Source organism: Fundulus heteroclitus, chromosome 13 (genome assembly GCF_011125445.2).
Source record: "Fundulus heteroclitus isolate FHET01 chromosome 13, MU-UCD_Fhet_4.1, whole genome shotgun sequence".
NCBI lineage: Eukaryota > Metazoa > Chordata > Actinopteri > Cyprinodontiformes > Fundulidae > Fundulus > Fundulus heteroclitus.
The window spans coordinates 35,626,361-35,641,019 of NC_046373.1; the positions used below are offsets into that span (position 1 = coordinate 35,626,361).

Below are 14,659 nucleotides of genomic sequence, written 5' to 3' on the forward strand. Positions count from 1 at the left end.
AGACTCATTCATTGTAGATCTAAAACAAAAGGGAACTTGCTTGTTTTCCCAGTTTAGAAATTACCCAAAAACTGGATACTAGACCAATAAATTTTAGGATTGATGATTTTCTATTGTCTTTGTATTGATATCGTTTGTGTATTCTCACCAACAAAAACACTGGCTCCTTCAAAATCACTTGTCTGATAAAAAGGGAATAGTTTATGTTTTACTTAATATTTTTTTATCAAGATTTTAATCTTTCCGCATGTTTTTTTAAACCGTATCTTCGCCTGGGCTAATTTATTAAATTTGTGCTATCCTTAAAATTATGTTTTTATTTCCCGCAAATAGACCTGGGACCGCACTTTGGGGACCCCTGGTTTAAAACTGTGCAATCAATTAGCCATCCATCAAAATGACATGACCCACATTTGTCATTTGTAATTGCTGTTTCTGTTTTTAAATCAGTTGTTATATAAACTGGCTTATAGCTGAATTCTTTTACCACTGATATCTTCATCTGAAACATTACAAGATGTTGTAAGATTGATTACAAAAGTTATTATTTAAGGAAGTTTCAGTTTAAAATCCTAATGGCTGTAAACTAGCTAAGGGTATAAAATTAGTCACTGTGTGTGTGTTTGTTCCAGGGAAAAACAGGAGAGGAGCGACAGCAGATGATCAAAGCTCTGAGGGAACAGCTGCGTTTAGAAGAAGCTCGTCTTGTCTTGCTCAAGAAGCTCAGACAGAGCCAGATGCAGAAGGAGAACATGGTGCAAAAGGTTAGTGGTGCTGCCTCTTGTTTACAGCTATCAAGAATCAAGAATCCTTTATTGTCACGTGGTGACATTTTTTGATGCGACATACTCCAGCTTAGGGAACACACAATAAACAAGAAGGGCCAGACGCATCTCCACTGGTCCCACCCACCTAGGCAATGCACCGTTTGCCCCTCTCCCATCAGGTAAACACTTCAGGAGCATTAAATCCAAAACAAGTAAACTTAGAAACAGCTTCTTTACAAGAGCTGTGAAGGCTATCGCCTCCTGATGGGAGACTGCAGTCCAACAGGTTAAAAATCATCCCACTGTTACTCCCCCATCATCAAGTTAATGTTATTGCCTATTTTTACACTATTATCACCATATCAGAATATGCATATCTCTGTAAATAAAGTCTCAAATTACAAAAGGACCTTATTAACTCATCATTTATCTATGACTCATGAAGGACAACGAGTTCATACAAACTTTTAAATCATCTTTTTAATTTTTACAGTTTTTTTTTTATCTTTTGAATGCTATAATAGGGGGGAAAAAAGAAACACTGTAAACCTTGTTAATCGCCTGTTTGTTTGTTTTTCTGTCTCTTATGTGTACTCCTAGCTGGAGTGGCCAAAAAGAAATTTCACCATGGCATCGCTCTATGGCAATAAATAATCTTTGAATGCAATAAATAAACAATGGGTACAGGTAATAACACAGCAAACAATGTGTACAGGTGTATAAGAGATTAAAGCATGTAAAACAAGACAGTGATTAGTGTCTGCTAGGGCTCGCACAGAGTTCCAAAAATTTATAAAAATATGAAACAATGCAATGAACATTCCTAAAAGTTAATGTGCAATATTGTTAAACCTTAATATACAGAACTGTGTGTGTGTGTGTGCGTGTGTATGCGAGAGTAAATCTTTAACTTTTACTGTCTTTTCTACCGTCTATCTTCATTGCGTTGTCTCTTTGCTTTGTATATCTGCCTCTGTCACTGTCAGCGGGAGGGGACAGATCTTTCTCTGTGAGAATGGAGCAGACAAGCGACGTTGGGTTTTTACTTTCGCTTTCACACACTGAAACGTGTCAACGTTGGTTTTGAAATGGTGGTTGAGCCGCTTAAAGTCCCACTGTCTAAAAACCCATGTCAGATCTCCAGCTGGCCACCGCACCGTCAGTGCGCGTTGCCATGAAGAATCGGGTATGGATGAAAACAATCACTACGCTTACAGCATCTGACTTTGTAGAAAATAACTTTTCAGCGGTGGTCAGTCTTCAAGACACTTGCCCACATTTTGCAGATGATTTGCAATCTCCCATTGAGAGCAAGTGGAAGCCAAGTGATACAGAATGTGGCACATTTTTTAAATGACATTAAAACTTGGATGGAAATGAGCTTCTTACTTTTGATACAAAATAAAAGTGATTGCTTTTACACGTACGTGCACATTTTTTTGCTTGATTGTGTCAGCCTATTTCAGAATCAGTTTTGTATTTGAAATATTGTAAAACGTTTTTAATGATACGTCACTTTAGTGAGATGCACCTGTAATCAGAGTCAACAATTCTATACAACTTGTCTGTTTACAACCAAAATGACGGTGGGAATTTTGCTACACTGTTTCACTTTTAAATCTTATTTTAACATCTAACAAAGCATCCAGGATGTAAAACACTTAGTTAGTTGGAGCATTTTGGTAACAAAACACCAACATCAGTCTTAATAAACATATACAAGACACATTGGAGCTTGCGTATTACAACTTGAATCTAGTGTGTTGCCTGTGTGCAGGTCCCAGTGGTCCAAAGCTCTACATCCTCTGTTCAGCCTCCTCCCATCCATGGCTCTCCAGGTATTGGAAAGTTGCCTGTGAGGCCAGGCCTGCACAACACTGAGCCTCAGAATCTCCGAACTGTACAGGTATTTTCTGTGTGTTTGTGTTATGTAAGGGAAAGATCTATGCCCTGACATAATTCCCTTCACGGGACTCCTGAAAATCTCAATGTAAGTTAAATAAAAAAGTTCACTGACAATGAAGCAGCATATGCAGGAAACCTCTGGAATTTTAAAGACATAAAATATTTTTGAAATAAGTGACCAGGAACAAGTCTCCCCAGGGTTGTTTTGTGTTATTTACGGATCTTTAAAGGAGAAGTCCGGTCAAAATCAGAATTCAAACTGCTGAAAGTACTTTAAATATAAAATTATTACATACTGTTCAATAAATGATAAGCTTTTTTAATTAAGAGTAATTTTCATTTGAAGGTCCTTTTATGGGGGCAGCCATCTTGGTGAAGAACAGTACTGGCACCTCCCAGTTTGTGACGTCAGGTTGCGGGATCGGCTGTAGAGCAAGTCCCAATGCCCTGTCCCCTTGAAAATAAATACCCGTTTTCATGCCAAAATATTTTTTTAACCCCTTAAACAAAAATAGACATGGTATTAATCTTTTAAATTTAAATTAATATTAATTTTACATTTTAAAGACATAAAAAGACAACAAATAAGCATTAAAGTACGGTTTATGGGTTGGGTTCTGCAATGGTATGAGATTGTAAGAGTATAAAACTCGTCTTCAGAACCAATCTCTGCTCAAAATGGTGATCTGCACCACCTAATCTACTTTCAGCAGTTATCAGTTATTGCAACTGTGAACTGCAGAAAATGCGGGTAGAGCGGCTCTTTCTGAGTTTTCTCTCTGCTGTTGTCAGGATGAGCCGCAGTGCGTTATGAGGCGGAGGGATATTTCGGCGTAACTTAGTTTAGAGCCAAAACAAGCCACTTCACTTTCAGAAACAAGCCCAAAAAAACTGCAACCCGCAACTCATGAAAATTACAAGCAACTTTAGAAAAAAGAAGACCAAAGTCGCATAGACATACTTTAATAATCCCAGAGGGATTCCCAGAGGTATATATATATATATATATATATATATATATATATATATATATATATATATATATATATATATATATATATATATATATATATGTATGTATATGTATATATATGTGTGTGTATATATACTATATATATATATATATATATATATATATATATATATATATATATATATATATGTATATGTATGTATGTGTATATATTAGGGCTGGGCAAGTTAACGCGTTAATTTCGCGTTAACTCATTAGACTATTAACGGCGATATTTTCTTTAACGCGCATTAACGCATGTTGCTCACATGCTTTTATTTTGTGAAGGTCTGTTGCTGCGGTGTAGGGGTTTGAATCAGAACAGTAGGTGGCGATAATGCGGCAATAACCTCGCTGTCAGCCAAGCCTCGGATTCAGAGGAAGAAAGGTGCTGGCCGGAAAAAAACAAAGCCGACACGGGGAAGGCGGCGTTTCCCGCAGGAATTTGCTTAGGTGAGGCGGTGAGTTGGCGAACGGAACAAGTTTTGTGCGGAGCAGAGCGGGGTCTGCATCGACGCCGTCGGTGAAGTCGTTTCGCGTTTCAAAGTATCCATGTGTTTTTGCCTGTTTTTCCCCTGCCATTCACTATATGCACGCGAGAAAGCAACAACAAAAAACCGCGTGTTAACGTCAAATAAACGCAAGCAACGCAAGCATATCGAGTTAGCAAGCATTTCAGTTTAAAGTTCTTCCAGCATCGAATATGACAGAAACAAGTTAGTTGTAACCACTGCCAAGTTAAACTTTGGTATTGTTAAAACACACACACTGTTCCCTAATGTTTTTCCCCCGCCGCGCTCTCCGGACTGTTTCTCTTTTACCCTCTGCGCTTTCCGTAGTTTCAAGAGTGCTAGAAAACTGTAGCAAAAGACACCCGCCCCGAAGGGTTTCTTTTACCCTCGGACACATGCGACTTTGGGCTTCTTTTTTCTAAAAGCGCTTCTAAATTTCATGAGTCACCGGTTGCGTTTTTTTTTGGGCACGTTTCTGAAAGTGAAATCGCTTATTTGGGCTCTAAAATAAGTGACGAAACAGCGGTTATTAAGAGACCTGCCTGCACTACATTTGACTGTATCCAGCTGAAATATCCCTCCGCCATAGGAGCCGACGGTAGTAAAGGCAGACAGAGCAACTCTGCACGTATTTTCTGCAGTTTACGGTGCAATAACCGGTGATAACTGCTGAAAGTAGATTACTTGGTGCAGATCACCATTTTATCAGACATTGGTTCTGAAGATGAGCATTTAACATGCTGAGAACATTGCAGAAACCCAACCCATAAACCGCACTTTAATGCTTATTAATTTGTTTTCTCTGTATTTGACAAACTAAGGCTGAATTACGTTGCCAAACGAAGGACCTGGAATTACTAAACAGTTGCTAAACAGTCTCTTTCAGGGTATTAAGCTCCTGCCCAGTTGCAAGCAAAGTGTAAGACTGCAATGACCTGGAGATTTAAAACCTTTTTCCAGGCTTAAACTCTATGAATATGGATAGAAACAGCAAGCAAAAATATTCAAAGAAATTATTGTTGTTGGTGTGAAAGCTCAGAATTAGATGTGTGTGTGAGAGAGAGTGAAGAAATGAACAAAACTTATGACTTTATTGAAATGTACAATTTTTATTAATTTATATGTTTATGCATAATACCATGTCTAGCTTTGTTTAAGAGGCAAAAAAAATATATCGGCATGAAAACAGGTATTTATTTACACATTTGTTTACACATGGTGTAAACATCAGGGCGTCATGATTAGTCATTTAGCCATTATAGTCCAGAGTTTAACATTTGGCACCAGGATGTTTTCATTCCAATTCTTTTTTTTTTTTTTTTTTTTTTTTCCCCAGTGTCCTGTCTAGCAATGTGGCAATAAAAATTGATATCTTAATGCCAAATAGAGCTCGACAGATTTTACTTTCACAATTGGAGCAATCTAACCTGACAACAGCCAGCTGCATGTATTGCTCCGCCTAGCTCCACTCACATACATCTGGGACATGGCTCATTGAAAGTGATTTCCCCAACCAAATTTTTGGTCTGGCCAATCAGGACGCAGGGCGGGTGTTTCATGGATGTGACGTAGTGGAGAAGCCACCGTGAGATTCCAACAACAATGGCGGCTCGCATCGAGGAAACAAGCGTTAGCATTGATGCTGCTATTTCTTCTGTGTTGTCCAATCTATCTGATATTGTTTCATTAAAAGAACATCAGAGAACGCCTCTGAAGGCTTTTGTTGGTGGAAACCATGTTTTCGCCCTTCTCCCGACCGGATTTGGCAAGTTTTGTTTTCCGGGGCGCGTACGCGCAACGCGGACGCGCCCCGGACCGGTTAGCGCGAACCATATTGGGAGGCCTTTAGTCCTCGACGCGGTCGGCCCGGGATCGACTCCGACCCGCGGCGACCCGCTGTCTTCCCCCCCTCTTGCAGTCAGCTCACTGTCAATAAAACGCGTGCCACTACAGTGTTTCCCGCAGGAATTTGCTTATGCGAGGCGGACCGACTCGCGGAGCGGGGGGGGGTGGACGACACGTTTTCCGCGGACCGGCTCGCGGAGCGGGGGTGGGGGGGTGGACGACATGTTTTCCGCGGACCGGCTCGCGGAGCGGAGGGGGGGGGGGGGGGACGACATGTTTTCCGCGGACCGGCTCGCGGGGGCGGGGGGGGGGGGGGGGGGGGGGGGGGGTGGACGACACGTTTTCCGCGGCCGCCTCGCCAAGACAGCGCTGCGGGAAACCCTGCACTAGAGCCGCAAACACATTAAAAAAAAAAAAGGTTTTTTTTTTCCTGCGTCGGTCTCATCAGCGTCACGGGTTAGCTTCGGTGTGAATGGTTGAAATAGCACGTCGATAAAGATGACAGACAAGTGGCTTATCCAATCATATGCAAGGAGTTTTGATAAGGCCCAGCCTTCAGTAAAGGCAATTGCTATGGAGAGGTCCCAGATGTATGTCAGTGAAGCTAGGCGGAGCGATACATGCAGCTGGCTGTTGTCAGGTTAGGAGCAAACAGCTTCATTCCAATTCTGAAAAGTGCTTGAAAAATAACATAAAAATATGTTTTGTACAAGCATGTATTTTATTAGTGTCATTTATTGCAAAATTGCACATTAAAATGCCCAAACAGGCTATTACACTTTCAGAAATAAAAGGATAAAATATGCGATTAATTGCGATTAATCTCGAGTTAACTATCGACATTATGCAATTAATCGCGATTAAAATTTTTAATCGTTTGACAGCACTAGTATATATATGTATATGTGTGTATGTATATATATATATATATATATATATATATATATATATATATATATATATATATATACAGCTGATAGGAACAAGCTTTGAGCACCCTGGGGAATACACCATCGGGGCCTGCAGCTTTGCCAGGGTGCAGTCTGGTTAAGCCGGGCATACACTGTACGAGTTTTTCAGTCGTGGTACTTATATACATCCCAAACTGTGCGACGGAACCGCGGGGTTTAAAAACCCCGCCCGGCCCCGCGGGTCTCGGGCCGGGCGGAGGTCGCTTTGGGCATGCCTGCTCCCCTCCCTCCCATAGCGGGGACGGAGTGGAAGGGAGGGCGCCCCCTCGTAGCTCTGCTTGAACAGCAGGACGCGCTCACGAAAACCTCACGACAGCCGACTGAATTTCAAACATGTTTGATTTTCACTGACCATCCGATTCCTGATCGGGAGGTAGTCGTGAGAAGCCAGTCCCCCCTCCTCCCCCCCTGTACGATCAAGCTGAAATTCGGCCCGATTCAAAAAATGCTCGCACGACTGAAGAATCGGCCCGAAAAGGGGAAAAACTCGTACAGTGTACGCCTTGCTTTAGCTATCTTCTCACCAGGTCAGGAGTGAAGGACACTGTAGAGGTAACAGTTGGGGGGGTGGGGTAAGGTCCTCAGGTTGTGGAGGACATGAAGTGAAGCAGGGGGGAGGAGTGGAGTCGGTGGATATGGATTGAGGTGGTGAGGAGCAGACAGGGGGTCTGTACGGAGGAGGAGTGGGGGAAGGTGGAGTGGTCGTTGTAGGGTAGCCAGCAGCAGAGAGTTGCAACCTTCCAACCAGGGTCCGAAATTAACACTCGCCACTCGCCAAATGCAAGTAAATTTCCCGTTTGGCGAGTGAATTTCAGAGGGCTAGCTGCCACATGGCGAGTAAATCTTTGTACCAAATAAATAAAAAAATTAAAAAAAATAACAAAGCCCATCTAGGCTGCAGATGATCCGTTCACAGAGCTCAGTCTAGACCCGACTTCTGCGGAGCTGGTTCAGCTTTTTTCACATCTTATTTCTGGGGAGAGTGGCTCCCAGATAAAGCCTTCATTCAAAACCAGTCATGGCTGCACACTGGTTTAGAAAACAGATCTACTAACCAGATACAGTCTAAAACGCCCATTAACCTGTTTATAAGTTTTGTTTTTATTAATTCTGCATTTAACTACGTGCGCTCCGACGGAAGGGAGGAGAGAGGCGCAGTTACAGCGCTGAGGCACTGTAACTGCGCCTCTCTCCTCCCTTCCCTCGGAGCCAGGTGCTTTTGTCAGCGACCAGCCTTCAAAACGTGAATCACTACGTTTAATGTCCTTCGACTGGTACCAAAATGTCCCAATTAAAATCAATAGGAGAGTCAGTAGCTATGTTTAATGCTCTTTTGTATTTAACGACACAGAGCCAGTGGTGCTTCGGTGGGCTGCTGCCTTGCGCTTGAATTCAGGTGCGCAAAATTACATTACATGTAATATTGGTGCAGACTTTTTAAGGAACTTGGAAAATCAGGGGCTTCAGCTCAGACCCATTATTCATTCTCTTCCCTCTAAAGGAGTCCTTTACAGTCTTTATTTATGCACTTTCCCCACTGTTTATCCATCGCGCGCAGCACACAAGGGTAAAATCCAGCAGCTGGATCAGCGTAAAGATGCAGCATGAACCCCAGCATGCTTTTAGTGTGGCAGCTGAGAGAAAAATGTTGAACCGTATAGGCTTGATGAAACTCTGCCTCTTTCACAAATTAGACCAACACGGATAGAATAATGATAATCTGTAGTGTTTTTATTGCCTGGATATAAATGTGATAATTCTTATTGTGTCTTTTATAATCAACTACAATATTTTCTTATTAAAGTCAGGAAACAAAGATTTCTCTTCCAGGGTCCAGACAGCCACGCCCCCACCACGCCCCCCGAAAATTAACATAATCTTTTGATAAAAATTGAGGCCTGGTCAGGATTAATATTTTGGCCGGTAAAAAATATGCCTGGCTGGTTGATTTTTACCAACTTGGCCGGTGAATCAGGAAGTTAATTTCGGACACTGCTTCCAACCCCATGCCAGTGGACTTCTGGAACCCTGTGATGGCTCTCATCCCACTCCACACATCCCTCATGTTGTTAATCTGGAGTTTATTCTCCAGCTTTCTCCTGTATTTGTCCTTAGCCTCCTTGATTTTACGTTTGAGTACCCCCTGCAATCTTCTCACCTCCTCACGGTTGCTATCTCTGAACGCCCTCTTCTTCTCATTCAGGATGGCATTTATGTCCTTGGTGATCCATGGTTTATTGTTGGCGTAAGTGACAGTCCGAGCTGGAACATTGCAGTCCACACAGAAGTTGATATAGTCCGTGATGCACTTTGCGAGCCCATCGATGTCCTCCCCATGAGGCTCACAGAGTGCAGACCAGTCAGTCACTTCAAAGCAGGCCTGCAGTGTCTCATAAGCCTCCTCCGACCACCTCCTCACAGTTCTTGTGGTCGGAGGCTTCCTCTTCACCAGTGGCACATAACAGGGTTTGAGGTGAACCAGGTTGTGATCTGACCTGCCCAGAGGGGGGAGAGAAGTGGAGATATATGCATCTTTAATGTTAGCATACATCAGGTCCAGGGTCCTCTGCTCTCTGGTAGGGCAGCTCACATACTGTTTGAAGGTCGGCAGAACTTTGTTCATGGTGACATGGTTAAAGTCTCCTGACATAATGATGAGGGGATTAGGATGTTGGATCTGTAGTTTGGAGATGGGGGTGTGTATGATGCTGCAGGCAGATGTTGGGTTTGCAGAGGGAGGGATGTACAGGACAGCAGCGACAACATGTGGGATCTCTCCAACGGCCAGCAGTTCAACGTCATGGCTACAGAGCTGTTCTTTAATGGTGATGTGACCCAGGTAACACTATCTGCTGTTTACTAGAATGGTAAGCCCCCCTCCTTTCCGCTTACCTCTCTTAGTGTCCACGGAGACAATCTGGTCCGTGATGTCCTTGTGCAGCCATGTCTCAGTGAAACACATCAGACTGCACTCCCGGTACTCCGATTGGCTCTGAGTTAGCGCCGTTAGCTCGTCCATCTTGTTGCTAAGGGACCGCACATTTCCCATAACGACAGAGGGGAGACACCGCTTAAATCTTCTCCTTTTATTAAGCCCGTCCCGTCTCTACCCTCCTTTGATCCCCCGATGTTGCTTTCCTCCTCTGCAACCTCGGCGTGTTTTCCCTCCAGAGTTGGGGTGGTATTTCAGCTGCTCTGGCTACCATGCCGGTCGGCATTAGAGCGGCATGGCATGGCGGCATTTCTCCTGAGTAAACAAAGGTAGCGTGTCCCGGTGGGAGCGGCATGATAAAAACAACACGAAAAAAGCACGAAAACTCTGAAAACGACCTAGTTAGAGGGACAATACTTCACAGAGTTACCGTGAAAAAAACAAGAGCAATCAAAAAAGATAAAAGAAAGTTAAAAGCAAATTGGAGCGGTGTAACTGCAGCATGCTGCTTTTCGCGCATGCGCACTGTAGTGCTCTCGTTTCCGGTGAGAGTTGGACTTCACCAAGGTTGCCCTTTTGTCACAGCTTCTGTTCATAACTTTTATGGACAGAATTTCTAGGCGCAGCCAAGGTTTTGAGGGGATTCGTTTTGGTGGCCCTATGATTGCGTCTCTGCTATTCACGTGTTATGCCAGAAACCTGTTTGATTATGAATATTATTATTAATTATAATTTAGCTATTATAGTTTATTAAGAGATTATTCAAACTCAAATGGTAGCTATAACACATATAATTCAAATGGTTGTGATCTAAGGGCTATGAGCCTGTAATGATTAACACTAACAATGCATTATTAATTAGCATTCAACTTCTGGACCAAAATAACCACAATTACTATTTCACACGTTATTATTTATTAAACTAATAATTCCCTATTACAGCAATTATTCTACTTAATAAAACACTAGGAAACACTACTCGCTACTCAGAGAACATGCAAAAGAAAATAAATGAAAATAAAACAAGTCAAAAATGGATTAAATGGGAGGTAGTACTGCTTAAATCAATTCACAGTTGTTTAAGACTGATTCACGTTGAATTTAAGAAGTCGGCACTTTGACAAATGCATTATTATTATTCAAAAAATATATATATATTTTTTTTTCCAGTGTCCTGTCTGACAAGAATTGTTGTCTTAAAGGTATACTATGCAACCGGGGTTGATTTTCCAGCGAGGCTCCCCCCAGAGAGCGAAAGTAAAAGTGCACTGTCATAAAGATGCTCAGCTGTTCTGGTTTCTCCGTCAAGCCAGGCGCGGTTGTTTTGAGCTTAGCAGACAGGCGAACGCAACGAAAAGTCGAAAAAACGCAGTACAAACAATGACTAACACAGTGAAAGTATGAACATCAGGGTTTCCCGCAGCGCTATCTTGGCGAGGCGGCCACTGTGGCCGCCTCGCCAAACTCACGCTACCGCCTCGCCAACATTCAAAAAAAAGCTGCTGCGGGGGCAGCAGCTTCATTAGGGAGGCCCAGACATCCCTCTCCCCGGCCACTTGGGCCAGCTCCTCAGGAGGAATCCCAAGGCGTTCCCAGGCCAGCCGGGAGACATAGTTCCTCCAGCATGTCCTGGGTCTTCCCCTGGGCCTCCTCCCGGAGGGACGTGCCCGGAACACCTCACCAGTGAGGCGTCCAGGAGGCATCCTGACCAGATGCCCGAGCCACCTCAACTGGCTCCTCTCGACGTGGAGGAGCAGCGGCTCTACTCTGAGTCCTCCCCGGATGACTGAGCTCCTCACCCTATCTCTAAGGGAGAGCCCAGACACACTACGGAGAAAACTCATTTCAGCCGCTTGTATCCAGGATCTCGTTCTTTGGGTCATGACCCAAAGCTCGTGACCATAGATTAGGGTAGGAACGTAGATCGACCGGTAAATCGAGAGCTTCGCCTTTTGGCTCAGCTCTCTCTTCTCCACAACGGATCAGTACAGCAATCATTCTGTTACATTTTATCTGAGTGTCTTTTACTCATGTGAGCAGCAACTCGTGGTCTTGTCTTAGTTTTTATTGATTATTTTTTAACCTGGACATAAACCAAAAATTAATCACAGCCCGGTTTGAGCTGTTCTCTAAAGTTATGGAGGCCTATTTATTTTACTTCATCTCCTTCTGGTTCAGAATCTGTAGAGAGTCCAGCATTGCCACTGGTCCTGGTGAACATGTATTCCCACAACGAGGTGTTGTAGCACCTGTTATTCAGTTCTTGGGTGATGCGTTCAGTTTGGTGCATCTTCACTAGTTTCAAACAGCCTTAAGTAGCTGTATAAGTAGCCAAGTTTTTTTTTTTTCCAGTGCGCAGCTTATTGGCCAACACACATAACAAAAGCCTGCACAAAGCCAAACAAAGGTGGTATACAAATTATCTGTGGGTTTCCTCTCCCCAACATGCAGATGGACTCGGCAGGGATTTAAGCAGGAAACAGGCTGAATTTGAACACAAAGTTTGCCATTTTAAAACCTCCAAAAATGTCATTCAGTGTTTTCATCGTAATTTCAACTAGCCCCTTTTGTCTTAAAACAAAAATCACTCTTTTCACAGAAATTTAAGGTTTTTCTGTTATCTCTGTGTGTGCTCTTCTGACGTATTCTAGATGTAAATTTTAGTTGTGTAGAGATGCTATGGGCATCCCTGGTTCTAAATTAGCCTAGAAGGCAGATGGTCCCATCTACTGTCTGTTTTTGCCTTCATTTAGCAGAGTTTGAAGTCTACTTTCTTGACATTTTTGGCCTCTGTCGAGCAAGATCTTTTTTTTAGATTTAAGAAATATATGGATGAAATCATAGTAATTAAACATTTTGCTGTTTTAAATAGCCAATATCCGAGACTTCTGCTGCATTCTCAAATTTCCACACAAAATAATGACTTACAGTTTTTAATTTTATTTAATAAGGGTGGGACTGGACACTAAGTGGGCAGGTTTAGATTCAGCCAGTTACAACCATAATCATTCATCTACTACCACATAAAGAAAATCAATTGAATCCAGCTCAGTCTCATCCAGGCAAATCTGAGTCGGATAAAAATGTCCCATTCCATTATCGGAATATGAAGTTTGCAAAAAGTAATTCAGACCAGAAAATGTTGACAGGCGAAAGTTGATGAGAAGAAAATGAAAATTAGAAATGACAAAGAAACTAAATGATGACTTAAAGCTATACACTGTGTGAGGAATCTGATGTAAAGTGAGGACTGAAAAAATGTCCTCACTTTTTTCTGGGCTTGTGGTCAGGTTTAGGACTAAGGTGACAATTAGGTTTAGCTTAGGGTTAGGTATATACTGGTAAACATTAGGGTTAGGGCCAGGGACAGGGTTAGGTCATTGAAAGGTTTAAAGATGAATGGTCAAAGCACGGTCCTCGCTATGTACATTAAATAAGCATGTGTGTTTGTTTTGTCATTTTATTCAGGGTCATACAGTGATTCGTTCAGCCAATACCAGCCTGCCTCCAATGCTCATGTCCCAGCGAGTGATAGCCCCCAATCCATCCCAACTGCAGGGCCAGAGACTCTCCTCCAAACCTGGAATGCCCCGATCCAGCACATCCAGTATGGCCAATGCTGTTAACTATCAGCAGGTGTGAATTTCTCCTGGCATGACTTATTAATGTTGTCACTCTTTTTTCCAATACACTGTGTGCACATTTATAAGGCAAGTGTTATTTTTGAGTATTATGTTTTTATTAATTACTAACTACGGTGCTCTTGGTTAATCTAAAATGTTAATAAACCTCAAACAGGATGTTTAAAGAAGTATAGGTGAGGTTTTGGTGTGGAACATTGTTCTACTTAAAAATTATTGTTCTTTTGAAATATGCAGACTTTTTTCTGTGTCATTGCTCTTCTAAAAACTGGCAGTAGCTTTGGGAGATAATTTTGAGAAACCATCTTCATCCTGAAAAGGTCCAACCAGCTCACCTTTAAAGGGTAACTCACCCTGATGTGAAAGCACAATCCTGTCCCCAGACAAAGTTGAAAAATTCCTCCAAAGCGGCTGTGGATGCCGGGGGGGGGGGGGGGGGTTTGCAGATACGAAAGCAGGAGCTATCTTAAATTGCCATTATAGAGTCTTTGTGGAGTCCAGTGGGTCGGAGCCTTATCAGCTTGCGCCACTGAATCAAGGCGCTGACTCAGCAATGCCCGAAGCCGGTGCTGCCGAGGCAGTGGAGGACAGGATGGGTCCAATTACATGTTATCATATTCATTTCCCGCTTTGTAATCCAAGGCAGGATCACCAATAGATTTCCACATTCATGATTCATTTGCAATGTGGACACAGAGTGGAGTTGCTCTCCTCTCTGCTCTCTTTGCTCTTACTGCAGGCAGATGACACTGTGCTAAGGGAAGTAGTAAGGGGCTCACAGCAGTACTTGCTGCTCCCTCAAGACAGTAACTGCAATTGGTGCTTTCATCTAACACAGAAAATAACACAGAAAAAGATTTGTTGCTAGTCGCTTTTTAGAAGGAAGTTGCTAGAGGGCAACAGTGCTATCTACAGAGGCACAAGGCGGAGAATTATTATTATTTGACGGAAATAATGACGGAAAAGCTTTTGTACAACACAGCGGCAGAGCTACTGACATCAGTTTCTCCTTTCGACGTCACAAAAAACGTTTGAACCAATTCAATATCCAATTCAGTTTTATTTATACAGCAT

The 14,659-nt window shown here is 42.6% G+C and overlaps 1 protein-coding gene across 2 annotated transcripts in view; it reads left to right on the plus strand.

Annotated features, from left to right (window-relative positions):
* gatad2b (GATA zinc finger domain containing 2B) overlaps positions 1-14,659 on the plus strand; it is a 99,341-nt gene that overhangs the window by 60,198 nt on the left and 24,484 nt on the right. For both annotated transcript variants that reach the window (XM_036145617.1, XM_036145618.1), the window contains exons 4-6: positions 633-764; positions 2,545-2,673; positions 13,413-13,580. In XM_036145617.1, coding sequence (XP_036001510.1) covers positions 633-764; positions 2,545-2,673; positions 13,413-13,580 — 429 coding nt within the window. The remainder of the gene's footprint in view (positions 1-632; positions 765-2,544; positions 2,674-13,412; positions 13,581-14,659) is intronic.